This window comes from Falco naumanni, chromosome 9 (assembly GCF_017639655.2).
Source record: "Falco naumanni isolate bFalNau1 chromosome 9, bFalNau1.pat, whole genome shotgun sequence".
Lineage (NCBI taxonomy): Eukaryota > Metazoa > Chordata > Aves > Falconiformes > Falconidae > Falco > Falco naumanni.
This window is the reverse complement of record NC_054062.1, coordinates 52,450,059-52,470,484: the sequence shown is the minus strand read 5'-3', so window position 1 is coordinate 52,470,484 and position 20,426 is coordinate 52,450,059. Positions and strand designations below refer to the sequence as shown.

General features: G+C 42.0%; 1 protein-coding gene across 1 annotated transcript in view; it reads left to right on the top strand.

Moving 5' to 3' along the window:
* The window catches only part of TCERG1L (transcription elongation regulator 1 like), a 103,260-nt gene extending 85,206 nt beyond the window's left edge, over positions 1 to 18,054 (top strand). Inside the window, exons 10-13 of the mRNA XM_040607566.1 lie at positions 5,381 to 5,516; positions 10,113 to 10,202; positions 13,414 to 13,532; positions 15,835 to 18,054. Of these exons, the coding sequence (XP_040463500.1) occupies positions 5,381 to 5,516; positions 10,113 to 10,202; positions 13,414 to 13,532; positions 15,835 to 15,991 (502 nt within the window). The 3' untranslated portion in view covers positions 15,992 to 18,054. The remainder of the gene's footprint in view (positions 1 to 5,380; positions 5,517 to 10,112; positions 10,203 to 13,413; positions 13,533 to 15,834) is intronic.
* The last annotated feature ends 2,372 nt before the right edge of the window (positions 18,055 to 20,426 follow it).

The following is a 20,426-nucleotide window of genomic DNA, read 5'->3' as shown; positions in this document are numbered from 1 at the left end:
CATTTATGTATGGCATAACAAATAATACAGCTTTTATCATACTTGAGATATGTGGCAAGATATTAATTGAGAGGATGTTTAAAGCTCTGAGAGCCCTATCATAAGTTCTATTTTAAAAAATAAATCTTTAGATTAGTAGGAACTAATTCTTATTTGTGAAGTATTTGGTCAATTGCTCCTCTGAAAGTCGAGGGCAACATTCATGTAACAAACAAGTGAGCTTTGGCTGGCAGCACAGCATTTTCTCCAACTTCTTTGTGACAATCCCAATTCCCCAGAAGTTAGACCTGTCACCGAAAAGCCATAAAATGTTTATTTTTCTGTCAGCAGAACATATATCTGCAAATTACTGTGTGATTTCTACCACTTTGAATTTTAAATTATCTTCTAGAATATGTGAAGATTTCGTGATGTTCTGCTTTTTTACCCTGAAACAGTGGCAGAATATAGAGGTTCATTGAGGGACCTTAAACTACTGACATTTTACTAAAGAAATGCAGTCTAAATGCTTGTTTAAGTGTATTTATATTAGACTGTAGCTAAGAGTTCATGACATAAAGAAGTAAAATATCATAGGGTTTTAATTTCAGACTAGAATTTAGTTATCCTTAGGATGAAAATACTGTATAAACTCATTTGCTATATTAAGATTGTTTTATGAATGTGATTGAGGCATCCCAATGGAGATTGCATGGTACTGTCCCAGCTGGGTGTCCACTGCAGTGGGCAACCTTCCATCACCACAGCTGAGCCCTGGGGATGGTTCTTTGCACAGCAGCTAAAATCACTGCCACCATCAGCGTTTGGAACTGATATTATGGTTTCTAAGTGCGGTGGGTCTCAGTTGCATACATCTGTGTGTGTCCGGATTAGTCAGCCAAAAGCGGGACTGATTTTAAAAGTGTGGCCCGTAATTTTCTGTAAGAAATGCAGTCGAGTTACTCGGTGCCATAGGCAGCAAAAGGTGAATTCTCAAAATGTATAGCATACTAAAGTGCTGGTTAAGCTCCGAGTTTGGGATAAAAGGATACACATCACCAGCTTTTCATCTTCCAAATTGCACATACAAGGTCCAAATCTGACTTTCTGTTTCCTCTGCTTTGTTTTACTTGGGAATGGACAAAGTGCTGCTCACTCCAGACTGAGTCCAGAGGTGGTGAAAGATTTCTTTTTACAGAAACCTAAACGCATTTTCATTTTGGTGCTGGATGGACAGAAAAATTATTTATATTGCTGTCATATCCACATTAATAATTGAATATGAAAACAGTGACTGTTTTCCTACATCTAACACAGAATACCCCTGCACAGCCATTATCTGCTTATTTTTGTGATATCAACATTGGTTTTTTTGGTTATGTATATCTTAAAAAGGAGGCATTACATGCTTTCAGGGTTTCTTTTAAAATATGCTGTTTTCTATATTCTCTATTATTTAAGTAAAGTAACTTAGTAAATCAGTGTTCCTTTGACACACAGTAAATCATCTGCTGTACAGAAAGCGCTGTGCTAAGGGTAAGGTGTCCTGTTCCATCAAGGTTCCAGTACAATTCCTTATAACTGACCTAGCGGGTCATCTCACAGAGGTTCGCATTGGATCACCAACTCACATTGGTAAGAACATATCTGCTATTTCGCTTGCTCTACCCTTTCTTTGGTGACAGAGCTAGCAGGGGACCTGGCCAAGGCTGGCTGACGAAGACAGCAGGGCTCCCTTCTTTCTCTCGTGGAGGTCTGCACAACCTCCCTCCAGTGCTTCCAGCCAGAATCTGCATCTGCAGGTTTGGGAGCTCTGGGCTCCACAAGCTGCTGTCACATTTCTGTTTATACTTTGTTGGGGTATAATGAAACTGCTTAAAAATACTGAAGTCAAATTCTTGCTCAGTCAATGCTCTGACTGTACTCTTTACAACAGAAAAAAAAGAGAGAAAGTTTAGCTTTTCTTCAGAGAAACTTCAGGTTTTCTGCGTTTTCTTCACAGAATGACAGAAGGGGGGGTCTCTGTCCCCCCTGGTCCCAGCAGGTCCCTCAGGGATGTTTCCATGTGGGTTCGAGCATCTTCAAGGATGGAGCCCCACAGCCTCCCTGGGCAGCCTACCGCTGTGTCTGACCACCCTCACAGCAAGAAAGTGCTTTCTGATGCTATAGGTGGATTTCCCTGTGTTTCAGTGTGTGTCCATTGCTGCTTCTTTCAGTGGGTGCCACAGTTATACGTCTCACCACCCTATGCATTTTTTGATTTGCAAGCTTTCCCAGGTCATCCTAGTAGACTGCCCATATATGTCCATCTGAGTAGGAAGTCACATGCTTTGTTGTGCAGATTATTGTATTATTTGCCTTAAAAATTGCATTCTTCATTGTCGTTTTTGGCTCGAGAACAAGTTCTGTGTGGTTTGCAGGGAGGACTGGAGGGAAGAATGGCTTTTCTGGTGCTCGCCTGCTGGAGCAGTGCACTGTATTCCTTTCGGTTTTGGCTTGCTTTGCACTTTGTGTGTGCTAGAAATTGGATTGGCCTTTCATGGATCCTGTCGCAATAAAATTCACTATTACGATATAAAAGTAACTGTCATTCTGTGAAGAACACTGATTTGGTATCTCTCAAATCGCCAGTAATACAGCCTCATTGTAGGACAAATGTAAGTGTAATGTAATTATTTGTAGAAGGAAGATAATACGCTAGAGCTCACATTACATACTGATCTAATTCATTTGCTTGGAAATAAAAAAAAAAGTGTTTTCCTGCTGAAATTTCAAACTAAGTATTATTCTGTAGTGGTGAAAATTGCATTAGTAGAAAATGCTGTCATGCCTAGTAGGAGGTTAAAAATCGCATGGCCTGATATTTATTATACTCCATTGAACTCTGTGATCATTTTAAGCCCCCTGAACTTTCCAAAAGGGGGCCTTAATTTGCACTGAGCTCCTTCATAGACTTACAGAACGGTTTGGGTCGGAAGGGACCTCGAAGCCCACCCAGTCCCACCCCGTGCCGTGTGCAGGGCCCCCTCCCCCCATCCCAGGCTGCCCCCAGCCCCATCCAGCCTGGCCTTGAGCACTGCCAGGGATGGGGCACCCACAGCTGCTCTGGGCAGCCCGGGCCAGCGCCTCGCCGCCCTCACGGGGAACAATTTCTGCCTCACAGCTCATCTACATCTCCCCTCTCCCAGCTTAAGGCCATTCCCCCTTGGCCTGTCACCACGTGCCCACGTACAAAGCCCCTCTCCAGCTTCTTGCCGGCCCCTGTAGGTGCTGGGAGCTGCTCTAAGGTCTCCCCGGAGCCTTCTCCTCCCCAGGCTGAGCAGCCCCAGCTCTCCCAGCCCGGCGCCACAGCAGAGGGGCTCCAGCCCCCGACCATCTTCATGGTCTCCTCTGGAGACATTGCTGGGTCATGTTGAGCTTCTTGTCACCAACACCCCCAAGTCCTTTCCCTTCAGGGCTGATCTCAATCCATTCTCTTCCCAGCCTGCATTTGTGCTTGGGATTGCCCTCACCCATGTGCAGGACCTTGCACTTGGCCATGTGGAACTTCATGAGGTTCACACGAGCCCACCTCTCACACCTGTCCAGGTCCCTCTGGATGGCATCCCTTCCCCCCAGCGTGTTGACCCACCACACAGCTTGGTGTCATCGGCAAATTTGCTGAGGGTGCGCTCGATCCCACTATCCCTGTCACCAACAAAGGTATTAAACAGTGCCAATCCCAGTACGGAGCCCTGAGGAATGCCACTCATCACCGGTCTGCACTTGGACATTGAGCCGTTGAGAACAACTCTTTGAGTGCCACCATCCAGGCAATTCCTTTTCCACCCAGCGGTCCATCCATCAGCCCATGTCTCTCCAGTTTAGAGACGAGGATGTCATGTGGGACAATGTCAAATGCTTTGCACAAGTCCAGGCAGATGACATCAGTTGCTCTTCCCTCACCCACCAGTGCTGATCGTAGAAGGCCACCAGGTTTGTCAGGCACGATTTTCTGTTAGCGAAGCGCTGTTGGCTGTCACCAACGACCCCCTTATTTTCCATGTGCCCTAGCACAGTTTCCAGGAGGATCTGCTTCCCGATCTTGCTGGGCACAGAGGTGAAACTGACTGGCCTGTAGTTCCCTGGGTCTTTCTTTTATCCCTTTTTAAAACTGGGAGTTGTGTTTCCCCTCTTCCCATCAGTGGGAACTTCACTGGACTGCCGTGACTTCTCAGGTGTGATAGCGGCTGAGCCGCTTCATCCACCAGTTTCCTCAGGACCTGTGGATGCATTCATTGCTCAGAGTATTAAGGAACAGCAGGATGGACCCAGGGCACAAGTCTTATTTTGACGCTTGAATTGGCCAACTTCTCTGAAGTCAGGAGGTTTGAGTGCCCATCTCAAATCCCATCACCCTCCCTGAGCAGACTCCTTCCTACCTCTGATTCCCAACTAATTAACCTCTCATTGCAGATGCTGAGGGCCCGCAGGAGCAAATCTTCAGCTCTCTGAACAGTGGGGAAATAGGTGTTCACTTCCAGTGCTGTGAGAGTGCAGCGTTAGTGGTCTCTAACTCTGAGAAAATTATGTAGCTATTTATCTGGTGTGAAACTGTTCAGCTCTAGCAATGACACCAGTTAGGTAGGATTGCACCTGAAGAGAGCATCGCTCTTAACGGTGCTGCTGCTTTATGGTTGAAACTTTCTGTGAAGTGTCCTTTTCTGAAATGAGCACAGTGGGGCTATGTACGTGCTTTTATTCCATGGGTCTTGTAGGCAGAGGGACTCAGGCAATATGTAGGAAGTATTTTCTCATAAATGCCTATTTATTCTAATCAGATGTAATCTTGGAAAAAGGCTGTCAGGATAAATATAGACCTGGCACCGACAAAGGGCAGGTTCTTTGCTGATGCTTTATTGGCAGGTTTGTGCAGGCGATGCATTGCTGGATTACTTCCCTTAGGAGTGAGCTTGCGGGGTGCATGGGAGCATAAAATAAAGATTCGTGTTGTCGTTCAAGTTTGGGGGCACAGAAACAGAGGAAAGAAAAATAAAACAAGATGAGTCTCTTCAGTCACTCCTTTAAAGTCTCCACTCCTTGACAAATTTTATATAAAGCTGTCACTTTTCTGTGGCTTGAAATATAGCATAGTGTGTCACTGCTGAGTTCCCCTTTGATCACACCGATAGACCATCCTTCCACATAACGAGCTGCTGGAGGTCCCCTGGCAGGGCTCGCGAGCCCTGTGGTTTAATAACGAGCCGCAGGTCTGGGTAACTTCTCAGCTGTCAGCGCCTGCTCCCGCGCTGCTCTGAGCGCACCAAGAAGTCCTGCGTCCTGGAGGATTTTCTAGAGAGGGTAAAAAATCCCCTCCCAAGTTGACAATTACTGAACTATTTTCTATCTTACCTTGTTAAAGAACAGAAGATTCCCAGGCTGCTGACCGGGGGAGGAATGAAACAGAGGAGAAAAATGAGGAAACATCAGCACCTCAGATCACGCCTCCCCTAGAAGAGCGCATCACTCATTTCCGAGACATGCTTCTGGAGAGAGGGGTAAGAAATACGCTTGCTTTCCTTGACATGTCCCATTTATGAAAATAGGGGTTTATGTGGGACAACTACAGGAGTCATTTCATAACTATGACTTAGCAGTCAAATGAGGAATTATTGAGAGGGGGTTTTCTATTAGCCATGCAGGTTTTGTCATACTTTACTGTGACTTTTCTTCTGATGCCATGCAGCCAAACGTGGCTGTGCAGAACTGAGAGCCCTTTGCAAGTCTGCTTCCAATTAAATTCCTACAGACAGACCCAAGGATACCCAAAGATAGGTGGTACCTCTTCCAGCACAGACCAACGTCTCAGCAGGGTGTGGGGCTTGTATCCACATGCCATCCCAGAGGTCCCATGTGAACCCCAGAAATGAGGAACGAAGAACAAAAGATGTGTCACGTACATCACCTGAAGGACAGCCCCAGGCTCAGGAATAGCTCTGGCAAGCTCGTTGCTTTTTCTAGCACGGGAGAGGTTTCATCACCACCAACTCTGATGACCCCAGCCATAGGAAATCAAATGTAGTTACTGGCCATCCAAAATCCACCCAGTCTGTTACAAAAGGTTGTTCTGGAATCTCAGGAGGGTTAAGAAAGCCTTCCCTTTTCCCTGGACCTCAGTGACCATCCTTGGACTTTTCTGGGGAGATGTGTGGTTCCAGCTGAGGCTGAGGTGCGGGAGTGTGGGATGCTCAGGGCTTTGGGCTGAACGGGGATCAGAAGAGGTGGCCCCTCCGCAGCCAACCAGGCAGGAGTACCTGGAGCATCCTTCTCTTCCGCATCGAGGCCAGCGCAGACCCGGTGGCTGTGGAGCTGTCACAGGTTGCAGGAGGGAGTTATTGCAGCCATTTTACCATGACCTAATCAAGATCATGAGTCGATAGATGGAGCATAAATTCAGTTTGCAGATAGAACCCATCAGCGTTGTGAGCCTCATGACCAATGGTGAAATATGGATTACAGATAGCGTAACAGCATCTAGTGACTGATTTTGTAAAGAGCTTTTGGCCTGATTTTTGTTTTCTGTGGTAGTGCTTACAAACCTGTGATGAGCTGCCCATGTAAAGATTACCGTCAATATGAGGAATTGTGGGTACTGTTTTTTCTAACATCACCTCCGCAAAAGTTCATCTCACAGTGTCCCTTCTTCCAGAGAACTGATGATTATGAGCATGAATGGAATTAATAAGCCTGATAGCTTTAGGTCTTAATCCTGCAAACATAAATGGGTGTGTAATAGAGTAGTGTATGTAGATTTTATACCTCCCTCCAACACTCTGAAAATATGTATTCTATAGAAGTTAGTGTAATTTCTACAAAGAAAAAAAATCCAAGGTATTTGTTGCTAGGCAATAAAGCCTATAAAATTTAACATTAGTAATCAGCAGACTTTAAAGGTAGATAATCAGAGCTTCAGAAGCTTAACAGTAAATTATCTCCACCCCAACACTTCTTTATTAATACATTTTGTTATTTATGCTTTAAAAATGTAGAAGTACTGTAAATGGATACTTGTTGAAGAGTTCTGCCGGCACATTTTAAGTCAGTGGGCAATAAGTCAAAATTTGGAAGTATTAGGGATGTTTTATAATAGGATTTCTCAAGTGTTTCCTGTATAAGAGTCAGACTTCCTCATAAAAATAAGAAATTCAGGAAATTTACTGTTTTGTTTTGCTATTATTCATAAATGTACACTAATAGGCAATTTTTCTGTCACCCCAAGCATTTTTTTAAAATATCCAGATAAGCTGCTGGTTAGCACCAGCTGGTTGGCATTGCTTGAGATGCAGTGAGGCCATCAGTGTTATTTTAAATGGGTTATTTAATGAATGTCTCCTGCTATTTTCTCGTAAAGTTTTTATTTCTTAAGAAGTTCCTTAATGGCATTACAAAGAGCTTGAACTAGATGGAGTTCTTCAGTGTAGTTCTGACTCTTCCTATATGAATTATATCAACAGAAGAATATTTATTGTAACATTTTAAAAAAAACCAAACATGTGATTTTCAGTGTAGCTCCAAGACAATGGCTCTATTCTTGATTCTGTGGCAAGTTTTCCATGGTAAAGATGTAATCTTTGATATCCTCCTGGAAATTTAAAAGTTTCCACAAAATCCTGAGGGGAAGCGGAAAGTTCAAGCCTCTCCCAGGCTCCCTCACAACCACGGCATCAAAATATCCGTGTTCTACAGTCTGTATTTCTAGGAAAGTCTTCTCTTTGCTGGGATGCTGTCAGTGAAACAAGACTTTTCTAAAGGATTCCAAATGGTATTTTTTTTCTCCAGATTTTACTTTCCTAATTCTGGGGAGAAAAAAAGGGGTTCGGGGGGGTCCTGACCCCAACCTTCCCATCTCAAAACAATTCTGGCAGCCTCAGCATTATCCTAAAGAAAAAAAAAATATTAGAAATCCAAATAAACAGGGTTTTTCTGGATTTTTTTCCCCTATGGCCTGTTTTTCAGACAGACCCAAAAAGCCCCTTTATAGAAGGAAAAGCCACTGAATCCCATCTATTAATATCTTTTAATGGAGGTGGTTTGTTGGTTTGGGACGCTGGGCACATTTGGTGCCAGCAGCAGGTGATGATGTGGGCAGGGGTCTCCCAGCTCAGGCACAGGGTGGTCCTTGCCACTACTGACCCCGCTGCCTCCCCTCAGCCCTTTGCCACACCATCCTTCTTGCTTTTCTGCATGTCTTGGTAGCTTGTGCCCAGGGTGGACATCGTTCCCTACCAGAACAGCATATCCTGAAAGATGGGAATCCTTTTCTAATGAAGCAAATATCAGGCTCTTCACCTTTCTGTTCCTAGGTGTTTTTTAGTCAAAGCCAAAATCTCAACCTGCCATTGTTTCTGGGCTTCCAGAGTAAATTAAAAATAAAACCATCTATTCAGATAGATGTTCTTTCACTTCTAAGCATACTGCTCAAACTCAATACATTGAGTTCTTGTGAGTTTTTTTCCCTGTACTTTGCACTCTGGTTAAGAGCAGGGGTTGAGAACTGGAAACCCATGACAAGCTCAGACCTCTTTTCTCCTTTTCGTATCTCTCTTCTCCTTTTCATCTGTGGTGATACTAGGACACAGAAGTCATCACTTATTCTAGGAAGAGATGCCACCCCCACCATGCCCAGCGCATGTGTTTGCTGGTTGAGTGTCCCATAGTAAGGAAGAACCCCACAATACAATAGGCGTTGGGAGATCAGTCAGAACATTAATATTTTATGTGCATTTGCAGGATATGAGTATCCTGAACAGTGTGTGATGTGTCGCTAGAATTAAACTATAGTTATCAGTAGCCAACATTTATTTTAGCTGTGTCTGTAGCATGTGAAATGTAATCATTACTAAAAAAAAAATCATAAACAGGGATGATTACCTGATAAATTAGCCTGAGCTTAACTAGCTTTGAGTTCAAACTGGCTTTTGTACTGGGAAAAAAACCTGATATCCGAGAGAGTGTAAGAGACACCCTGAAGGAAAGGATTCCTGCTGATGATCCTTCTGAAGGGGAAAAAACCCCCAGACCTCAGGACTTCGCCACGTGTGCAGATGTGGAGTGCAAACCCCAAGCTGTGAGAAGATGATGAACTTTGATTTTTCCAATTTCTAACCACTCTAACAGGAAAACCAGTCCATTTAAACCTTCTTTGCTTCATCAGAGCATTACTGTTTGGGTGTTAATTACTCTATTTTAATTATACCTCACATACTTAATTTTTTTAGTGAATTTACTCTTTGTAATTAGATGGAGTGATTAGAATATTTAATGTTACTCGGGAGTATTCTGCAACAATCTAATTAACAGTGGTGTTGTACAAGGTAGCAGATTCAGGCTGGGGATTTCGGTCCTACACTCCCAGACTGTCATTTTGTGAAAGTCCTGGGTAAAGGGGACTGGGCAAGTGAGGCACCTGCTTGGATCCGTGGTGGTCCTTACAGCCCACTCACCGTAGAGGTTTTGGAGAAGGTGGAAGAACCTCTGTAGGAGCATGATGTTCTCATCCTCTGGCTGCAGGACCGTGAGTGATGCATGGGGCTTGGGTGGATGCCCAGGTCCCACTCCAGAGAGCTGGATTCAGGGGAGAAGCCCCGAAATGGAGGAGATGTGACAGCCATGCTGTTGGAGGGAAGCGGCACATTTACTATAGAAGCATGGTGATACAGTGCCTTGAAGATGTTCCCTGCTATTTCTTCAGCGTGTGCATGCATTGATGGCCTCATTTGGGTTACAATTTTAGTTTTGGAGAGGAAAGGAGTTAAAGCTGAGATAATTGCTTAAATGGAAATTGATGCTCCTGTTGTACAAAGGGGATAATAAAATGGCATTTTCCTTTTTGCTACAGATTCTTTCCATAAAAAATGTGGAATAAGCATCTCCCAGATACTCAGAGATGTCCTAGAGCAAATCAATACTAATGGTGTGGGGGCGACCAGAGCATTGCCAGAAACAGATTAAAATTCAACTTCCAACCGCTCTGAGGAATCCTTTAGAGGGTTCATTAGCTTTCTGAACTACTCTTTTGGTTCACCTTGGAACATTTTCTTCTTTCACGTCCTTATTAAAATTCCTTAATGTGACTGTGTTTGTCTACTTCACAGGTTTCAGCATTTTCTACATGGGAAAAGGAGTTACACAAAATAGTATTTGATCCACGTTACCTTCTGCTAAATTCAGAAGAACGTAAACAGGTGAGCATTACCTCCAGCATAGCTTCTGATTAGCAGCAAACATCTCCCAAATTAACTGAAATAACAGAGTAATTATCTTGGTAGGAGAAAAAGAATTGCATGAAATTAAAATTTCTTTTTTGAGTTTTTCAGTGAGACTGATAATTTAAACTTCCACTCATAAGAAAGTCCTGCCTTTGAAAAGCAAGTGGTAACGAGTGAGTTTGCACACAGAGATGAGCTATGGTCTCTTGGGTTATATGAACAACTCCCATTGAGGCTGGGAAACCGGGCTGTAGGAAGGGGAATGGCCATAAGGTAAAGTTTCCACTCTGAATTATTTGAATATGGTAGAGAGACTACTTAATTTTTATTACTTAGAATATTTTCTAGGAGTTTGGCAGTATTTACTGCTATATTTGGCAATAACTAAACTTGGTAGACATAAATCAATAGAGCACTGTGGCTATGCTGGTATCTGTCTGAAAGAGTTTAGTATTCCTGGCAAGCTGCAAAGGGAAGCGGACCCTTTGCTGCCTTGTTTATTTGGGCATTAACTATCACTAGGGATCTAAAAACCCAAGGGCTGCAGATTAGTGTAAAAAAATTTAGGAGATATGCAAGGATGTTGCAAAGAAGGTGAACACTTCTATTATGCGGTTATTTCTCTTCCTTACCAGTCTTATGTCATCCTGGAGAAGGAAGAATTTTGAAAATGGAATTTTCCATTTTTTAAGTAAACACGATTAAAAATGTACTTATTCCTGTTCCATTGCTCTGGGGCCTGTATTGTCTTGTGATTCTCCAGAGGTCTTCCTGTAGGCACTGAGGGACTGGGCACATACATTTTCATTTACACCCTTTCCAATGTTTTCTCTCCTAAGAAAGGAAGTGAAATAAAATGATAAGGAAGTATGGGAATGAAAACATAAGAGGAACTGCTACAATGGAGAATACTGCTAGGCAAGAGACCAGGCAGGCGGTTTAGTATTTGTTTCAGGGAATCAGCAAGGACAAAATCTAGACCTTGATGAGTCAATCAAGATACATTACTACTTGCGTTTTATCAGCCTTGGAGATGATATAATAAAAATATGTCATGAATACACATAGCATAATGTGCTTGAAGCACTGCTGAGGGGGACCTCATTTGTGGGGCATATTCAATATTCAAGGAGAAGGTTATGAGAAGCTGGTAGCTGGCAGTCCTGTAGGTAGAAACCTATAGTCATGTAGGTAGAAACCCATGGTCAGGCAAAGGTTGGCTCTGGGAGTGACAGTAATTCCGGCTCAGAGCTAAGGTAGAAGAGGGTGATCATCGATTGCTCTGCTGCAAAACAGTGTTAACAACACAGTAACCTTGTGAGCACATGCCAGGTGTAATATATTTCAGGTTCTAAGCTTGAAGTTAAGATTTCTAGACGTTCATTATGATTAGTGCCATCTAATTAGACCCCATTTTCCTCCAAGAGGTAGTTTAAGAAGAAAGTTAGGCTCAGGCAAGAGTAGCTGCCTGATTTAATGAAAGTACTTCTTGAGGTGCAGCTCAAATTAGTAGAAGCCATTATTTAGGTTTATGGAGACATTTACCTTCACGGATGCTGACTGATGTGGCCTGAATAGTGAGCATCTGAGTACTTTATAAGTTAAGCAAATGAATTTGTATTGGAGGGGGCTAGAGGTGAAAAGGGGCTCACAATGAAGGTGAGGGATGAAGGGAGGGAGGGAGGGGGGGAGGGAGGGAAAAAACAATGCTGCAGCGTGGCTGGCTGTACTGCGGTTTCGTTCTTTCCATGGTCAGGCAGATAGGTCGGAAAGGGCAAGGAATGTGTTTTGGCTGCGATCTGCCAGTGTCTGAGGGAACTTTGTCTTGACTTGAATTTGTGCCGAGGTGGGTTTGACTTCCAGGAGTCAAGCCCTGCTGCCAGTGGGTGTCCTTACGCGGCCTGCGGAACGAAACGATCCGTTACCGAACAGCTGAAGGTTGCTTTACATACTTACCAATGTTTTTCAAGGGGTTATTAATAGTTGAAAGATGCTACTATGTTTAAGCAAGGAACTGCGAAGGGTAAAGGAACAACTGCATTAAAATAATGACCTATCTGTTAATTTTGATTTATTACCTTCATAATAGCTTCGCTGATACCAGAAAGGCAAGCAGTAACAGAGTCACCTGCTTTATTCCATTTTTTCCATCTTCTCTTACACTCAATGTACATAATTGCATACAGTATCATATATTTAGATTTACTAGGGGGTTTTTTGATGGCCATTTTTTGATGTTTACTTTCCCAGTGCTATTTCTTCCCTTTTCCACATACCATACTAAATACCATTTGTAATTTGGTTGCTTTAGCTTCCATAAAATGTAGATTTGCACCTGTGCGTCTTCATGCCTGATGAGAAAGCAACTGTGGTAGTATCTGTAGTAATCACATTTAATGTATGTAATTTGTGGGGAAAAGGATGGTGAATATGGAAAGCTTATATCATTTTGAGGAGCAGCTCCTTTTATTTAACAACTTAATGTGCCACACATTTTAGAGCATGAAACAAGCACGGTCAGATTTTTGGTATTAAAAATGTAATTAAATCAGTTGGCAGAATTTTGTGACATAGTGAACTCCTTATGCTCCTTTTCAAGACACCAATAGTCCTGATGCTGATTGCCCTGCTTGCATATTTAGCGGCCAAATACAGTTCGAGGAAGTTTGTCAGCCATTCCACACACGTTAAAGCTTTCAGGTGTATGTGTACCAAGGAAGGGTCATGTACTTTTTGATAACTGATTTGAAAGGTCTTCAGGCTTTTGTGGGGGTAACCTACGGAATACTGATGTTTCATATTATAGGTATGTTCTGGAATTCCAGCAAGCTGGGAAAGAGGCAAGATCCAAACTAAATAACTGCAGTCCAGATGAACAACAACAACAAAAAATGCTTATAGGCATGAAAATGCAAGCAAAACACTGAAATCAGGAAATGTTGATTTATGTTGCACTTGATGTTTGAATGAAGATGTTATCTGTCCAAATTATACCTCTTTCCAGCTACTTATTTTGTGAGAACACACGCTCAGTGCTGCACAGAGCAGGTTCAGCTGCATGTGAGTCAGCCAATACTCAGGGCAGATAAGAACTGTGATTCTTGAGATTGACAGCCCTTTGATCAAGCATAAATACCATAAAGGCTTTGATAATAAATACTGTGTCGTGTTTCCCTTTCTCGGAAAGATATTTGAACAGTTTGTCAAGACCAGGATCAGAGAAGAGTACAAAGAAAAGAAAAATAAATTGTTGCTAGCCAAAGAAGAATTTAAAAAGCTCCTTGAAGAATCCAAGTTATCACCAAGGTATGGCATTGTCTTATGAAGATTTGTTAAGATAAGCTTTCTTATTTAGCCCTTGCTTATCAGCCCCAGAATTCTGTAACACTGAACGTACTCCTTATAGCAAGCTTGTACATCCATTGTTGCAATGCTGTGCTGACATGTCTTCCCTAATATTTTACACTATTTTGTTGTATTAGTAGGAGAAGGAACATTCCCTCTCCCCTTCTGTTCCTTTCTCTCTCTCTCTCTCTCTCTGTCATTCAGAATGTGAGATATTTTGCATAACACATTCATTTTATATGCATGTATATGCTATATTTATAGAACACATGCACAGAGAAATACTAGTTACATAAAATCAGTACCCGAATGTTTAATCTCATTTGTATTAGGCATACAGGTGTAACTAGGGAAAAACTGTATTTACATTTGTTTCTTGATGAAAGAGAAATATAATTTAACAAAGCTAGTTATTAATGCCACATCACTAAATTAAAATAAAGCGTGCAATGCAGTAATTTATTTTTCTACATTGCTTTTTGAGTAATGAATCCAAAACTGCCCAATAGCAAATGCAGTTCTTAGGACAGTACTTTCTCATTTGTAAATTATATGAAAATAAAGGTTTATATATTATAAATCTCATTAAATTGTTAGAACTAAGGAAGTGTAGTTTTCTCTACTAAAGTACACAGGTAGTAGACACAAACAACACATGAGAATCTACAGAAGCAATAATTATGGGAATTTTTTTGCATCAAAACTGACAATATTCTGGGCTAATGTAAGAGCTAACCACTGGTTCCAGCAACGATCTTTTCAGTCTGCAAGGGCGATATTGGCCTGGCCTACAGGACAGAGAACATTTTACCCGTTACCGGTTTTGTTGAGCTGAGTGTGAGACTGCATCATAGAAGCTCATCTACCCGCCGTAGTCTCTGGCTTGATTTTGATATGCAGTGAGAGAAAGAAATCAAAAATACTTCCAATAAGAAGAAAACAGGTCTTCCCCCAAGTGGCTGTTACGAATCTGCACATTAATTAGAGCCCTGATTTAGCCAACAGTAATTATTGCAAAATGGGGGTCAGAGCCCAGTAACTGAACAAAGTCATTGCCGGGGCGAGCGAGGCAGTGGTGCGGTGCAGAGCCGCACGATGCACAGCATCACCGGCAACAGCTGGAGCATGAAGCAACCAGGCTTGGCATTGCCAAAGGAAAAGCGATAGACTCGGAGCACCTCCAGTGTCCTCCCCGTGTGCTTCTCTAGGTTGACAGGAATAATCATCTCATATTTTAAATAAGGCAGGGTCAGACCAGCTTGCTCAGGACCTTACTGCAGGATGGGGCTGTGCTGCCTGCCCATCTTCTCCGGGTCCATGACTCCTCCTGCCATCACGGCAGTCCCACGGGGCAGGCGGGCTGCCCGGGCACAGCCTGGGGGTCGCTGCCCTTCCTGTGGTCATTGCTTTTCTCCTCTCCTTCATGAACTCCAGTTTTCCATCATTTCTCACGGTGCTGTGAATGCAGCCTAAAAGGAAGTTCAGCTAGAAAACACTGCTAGAAGAATGTACACCTCGGAAATACAAAAACTACAGGAGTTTAAATAAAAAACCCTTCTTGTTGGTCTGTGAATTATGGTGCCGGTTCTTTATAGTGCCTGCCATGCTGCTCCCAGAGCTGGACCTGTGGGCCTGTACCGGGATTAGCAAAGGCATCCAGGTAAAACACCAGTGAATGTTCTCAGACACCGTGTTTCCATTGGAAAAGGCAGGACCTGGCAATGAAATCCTCAGGCAGTGCTCCCTGTGGGTTTTGTGCCCATCACTCAGAGTTACAATTAATTTTTTGCTTTTTTGTCAGGAAAGATCATACTAGCGTGGTATTTCATCAGGTATGGTGTAGTACTGGCAGTCAAAGTGCATTTGTTTGCAATTAGCCACAGGTGTAGCTTTCTGCTTGGTTATAGGCTAATTACTGAAATACTGGCCATAAATACTGGCCCGCATAGTTGAAGCTGCAATACCCTGTGCTGTAGCAAATACTTTAATGATTCAAAATTGTCCTGTCAGCTATCACCCAGACTTTTCTAAATCAAAAAATGGAATTTAAGTGTTGCAGGCTGATCCATGGGTCCAAAGCCCGGGCAGTTCTGGCGTGGCCCTGCCTCTCTTGTCCTAGGTTTACCATCTTGTTCCTGTCAAATATTCCCCAGAACACCCCTCATTTTTACTGTATGTGTGAAAAGTTAAGTGAGATCCAGGTCAAAGCGTTGGAGCGTGGACTGACAAAGTAGCAGCTGTAAAATGTCTCTCTTTTCTGCAGAACAACATTTAAAGAATTTGCAGAGAAATATGGAAGAGATCAGCGGTTTCGGCTTGTTCAGAAGAAGAAGGACCAAGAGCATTTTTTCAATCAGTTCATACTTATCCTTAAAAAGAGGGACAAAGAAAACAGGATAAGACTACGGAAAATGAGATAAAACCTCCTGAAACTGGCAATAAATACAAAAGTCCATGCTGTGACTGCAGTAAGAAATTAAAATGAAGGCTAAAAGCATTCGGGGTTAAACTTGCAACAGCTTGACGAGGAAGTGAATATCCCTGAGAAAAACTTTCTCTAAACAGTTTATTGAACATGTACTGAATTTGTGAAGGCTGTTCTGCAGGAATCTGAAAGGTATTTTGTTCTCAAAGAATTAATGTTTCATATTGAAGCTCTCTTTTGTACAACATTCAGAGTTTGATGCATTTCTAATTGCCATGATATGTCAATCCCGTAATTGTTTTAATTATGCAAATTACTTGTAATATACACAAATTATGAATCCAATGCAGATTTATAATTAAGCAGAAGCAGATGCCATCCATAACAATCTCAAGATATTTTCATCATTTAGGGGAATTATCTAAAGCAATCTTTTGGCAACTTTATGCTTTAACATAAAGTGTTTAGAGGTACGGTGGTATGCAGGAATTAATTACCCGGTGTTCATACGTCTCTGTCCAGTTCTCTGAGTAGTAGTAATAAGATATTAATTGTTAATCTTAGTGAAGAGTGTGGAAATCTTGGCATATGTTCCATAGGAAAACTAAGTTTCAGAACTAGCTTTCTACTTACCATGAGTCGTGCTGTCAGGCACACAGGCGATAGCAACACTTCTCCATCAAGGTTCCTAAAAGAAGTTATTTTGTAAAACCATCACAATATGATTTGAATTATGTTACTGTATGTGAAAAGTCTGCATGAGATTTTTCTCATCATATTTGTATGAATAAATATTTAACTTTTTTAATTAATAAATATTTTAAGCCAATTTTCAGGGGGGTTTAAGTTTCTAAACTTTCTGAAATATTGGATAAAATAATGCAGGTTGTGTGGTTTTTACTTGAGAAAGAGAAAATCAGAAAGTTCCAACTGCTCTTGATTTGTATGGAAATTCCACTAAAATCAGTTGGAGTTCTGAGCACATTTGGAGCAAAACAGGCACTCTGACTGCGAAGGTAGGATATCGTGGCTAGAGTAAATCAGCACAGCTCTGCTGAACATCAGTATATCCCCTTCTTTATGCTGCAGGAAAGAGACACTCTCCTCTGTGATCATAATAATTTTCTCAGTTGACCTAATTTTTAAGTTAATAGATTTATAGATTTCTATTTGCTAGGAGTGATGTTGACATTTTCTCCAACAAATGGTAATTGTTCTTTAGATGTGTGCTGTATATTTTTTATAATCAAGGAAATAAAGGGTATTTTCTAATCCTTTGGAAAAATGAACTCAGAATAATTCAAAGAAGAGTACTTAACATAAGATGTGTTTCAGAAAGCATGTAGAGTTGCAAGTTTCTACAGGAAAAAAATTGTCATTTATTTCTGTGAGAGCAGGACCTGGCCCCAAGTTGCTGTTGGAGTGAGTGAGAGGCATGTTGCTGTGTCGGCATTATCACGTTAAACAGATGCTGCCAGTTTTTCCTCACCTTTGCAAGTGAGGGTGATACTTCAGGACTGAGCGAGCTGGAGTGCAAATTGGTCAAGGACATTTGAATTTACATGGCTTGCAAGACTTCTGGTAGCCACTCACAACTTGATCTAACAATTACTTTTACATCACTGGAAGAGCCCAGTGTGTTGCAGGAATCCTGCATGAATTATGCAGAGACAAATGCTGTTCGCTTGTAAGCATGGTAGGGCTAGGCAGCAGTGACCCAGAAAAAAGGCATAGGTCTTTCAGTAGACATGAAGGCAGACTTCACACTGGTTTTCATAAGGTTTTGCAATTTTCCATGTTAAAAAAAAAAAAAAAAAAAAAAAAAACCAAAAACCAAACAGAAAACTGATGAGATCTGGCTTTTATGACTGAGAGCTTTTCTGTTTCAGTGGTTTGTACCCTTGCTGTTGTTTTCTGATTTAAATGTATGTGCGTATCTAGACCCTATACTGCCATCCCCTATTTCAAATATAAATAAAATGGGGTATTAATATTTTGGGGATTCTCCTTGATTTTAGCATTTCCTTACAATGTCATAAATCCCTGTCACAATGCAAGTGTGATGGCAAGTGAATAATCTCTTTGATTTTCTTGGGAAATTCTGCGAAACACAAGAAGTGGTCAGTGCTGGTGGTGATCCGTATTTGTTAGAAAGCCTCCAAGTTTGGCTCTGTTTTCTTCTGTTTAAAATGGAAGAATATTAAAATTAACACAACTGGCCTTGTGATGCAACAGAAGGAAATGTGTATATGAAGGCATATTATAGTGCAAAATGCTGATAGTTGATGAAATGAAATACCTTCAGAGAAGTGCTTCAAGTTTGTGGAAGCATATGATCTCATCCCAAAATAGTATTTTTATAACCTATTCATTTCACAGTACCCTTAACACATCCTAGTCTCATTGCAGGTGCCTCGAATTAAAACATTCTGTTCTCTTCTTATTGGTATTTAAGAAAAATGGTTTTGTTGGGAGTGACTGCTTTTTGTTGCTCATCAGGAGTCTCCTCAGATGATGGCAGAGCCCATCCACCACATTACCTTCTCCTCTGCCTATATAGAAATAGAATATTTCTTTGCCGAGCTGAAATAGAAACATGGATAACAATAAGAAACACCAAAATATTTGTAGGTTTTACTTTAAATACCCGAGCACCTTGTTAGGGATGGGTATTTATTCCGTTTGCCTATGGGTGGTAGTGGAGACTCTTCTCCTCTTCTGGGTTTGATTCCTTCCCCGCCTGGTGAGTGGATGCAGCAGGGCTGGTCCTGGGGTGGGTGCAACTGAGACACCTCTGTGCTGATGGGGATGCATTGCTGCCGAAAGCGTGAGCACCTGTTCTCGGAGCCAGGGCTTGAAAATTCAAACAGCTTTTGTGTATCCTGTATATAATGCAAAAACTCCATGAAGTCGAGGGGAACCCCTTTATTTATTTATATACCACTTTTGCCAAAATACACCCTTTAGCATTGTGAATATAAATGAATTAGTATTCATGTCTAATATGTCAAAGAAAGACCTTCTGTCACAACTTTTTAGTACAGTCTGAGATGAATATAGGTGCTTTTTGCTTTACCACATTATCCTTTGGATTGGTATAGTATATAGGACATAATAGCCCTTCATATTCTAGTTGTGATTATTATTGTTTATAATACTGTTTTAATAAAATACAACTGCTGTACAATCAGGAAGGCCTTGAAGGTTGCAGATGCCTTTGATGGGTCCAAAAGCTTGGCTCCAGGTTTGCCCATTTGTCCTGCAGATGGTCAGATGAGGCTGGTTTTGTTGACGTTAGAGATGAGGTTGGTCTGCCCTCCAGGCATTGAAAACCAAGGCTATTCCTAATGCCAAATTCAACAAATCTGAAGAGAAAAAGGAGGCCTGGTGTTTGTTTTGGTCGTGTTTTGTCAAGGAGGACCTGCGTGGTGTGACCCAGGAGGTGGAGGAGCACACTGCACCGTTTCATTATGTCAAGGCAGTAACTTCGTGGCTGCTGTGGAAGTTGCACAAGAATGATGGCCACAAATGTGTGACCGTTACACATTAACAGCACTTAGTGGGTGCAGGAAGTCCTCGCTGTGTAAGTCAAGAGGTGGATCACCTATGGAGTCATACATAATACCCCAGCGTGACTGCAGAGTGCTGCCTGTGTGTTGGGTGCGGCTTTGGAGGCAGCCTCCGTCCACACAGCTCACTTACAAAGCACACACACACAGCTTTGAGCTTCTTCAGGAAACTTTGAAAAACTGCTAGGCTCCATTAAATGGTCAGAAGCAGTTATTTTTCTCAGGAAATATAGTTTTTCCAGAATTAGTTATTTCTTTTCTGCACTATATCTAAATTTTCATAGTCTGGGATGCACGCTTCAAAGTGTCTTGGCCAAGGTACAGTAAGGACAGGCAAACGGGCCAGCCTGCTATAGCATCATCGGCATGACCACATCGAAAATAGTTTTGAATGGAGCCCACCTGTGCAAGGTGATGTGGCCACAGCTGGACCAGGGGAGTGCAGCCCCCATCACTAGAGGACACCAAGGAGAAGAGGAATTGCTCACATAAGGGAAGACTTTAAAAAAACCAAGAAACCCAAACCAAAAGCCTGACTTTGGCCAGTGCAGTAAGTCTGGAAAGGGACATCATTATTCCGCATGATCATGCTATGAGGGGAGAGCACAGCAGGAGAGGATGTTCACCAAACCTGAACAACCGCACAAGAACAAGATGATTTTCATGAGTTAGGAGTTAATTTTCAGGACTCTCTTTTTACCATCTAAAATGGGGGCACTCTTCCTTTTATCTAGGTCACCAAGAGGAAAATCTAATTAATCCTGAGTTGAGTAATCACTGATATTTTTTCTGAAGTGGTTTCAAGAGAGTAGCACTCTGGGTAGATTGAGACTAGGTTGTTCAAGTTATTGTTACAAATTT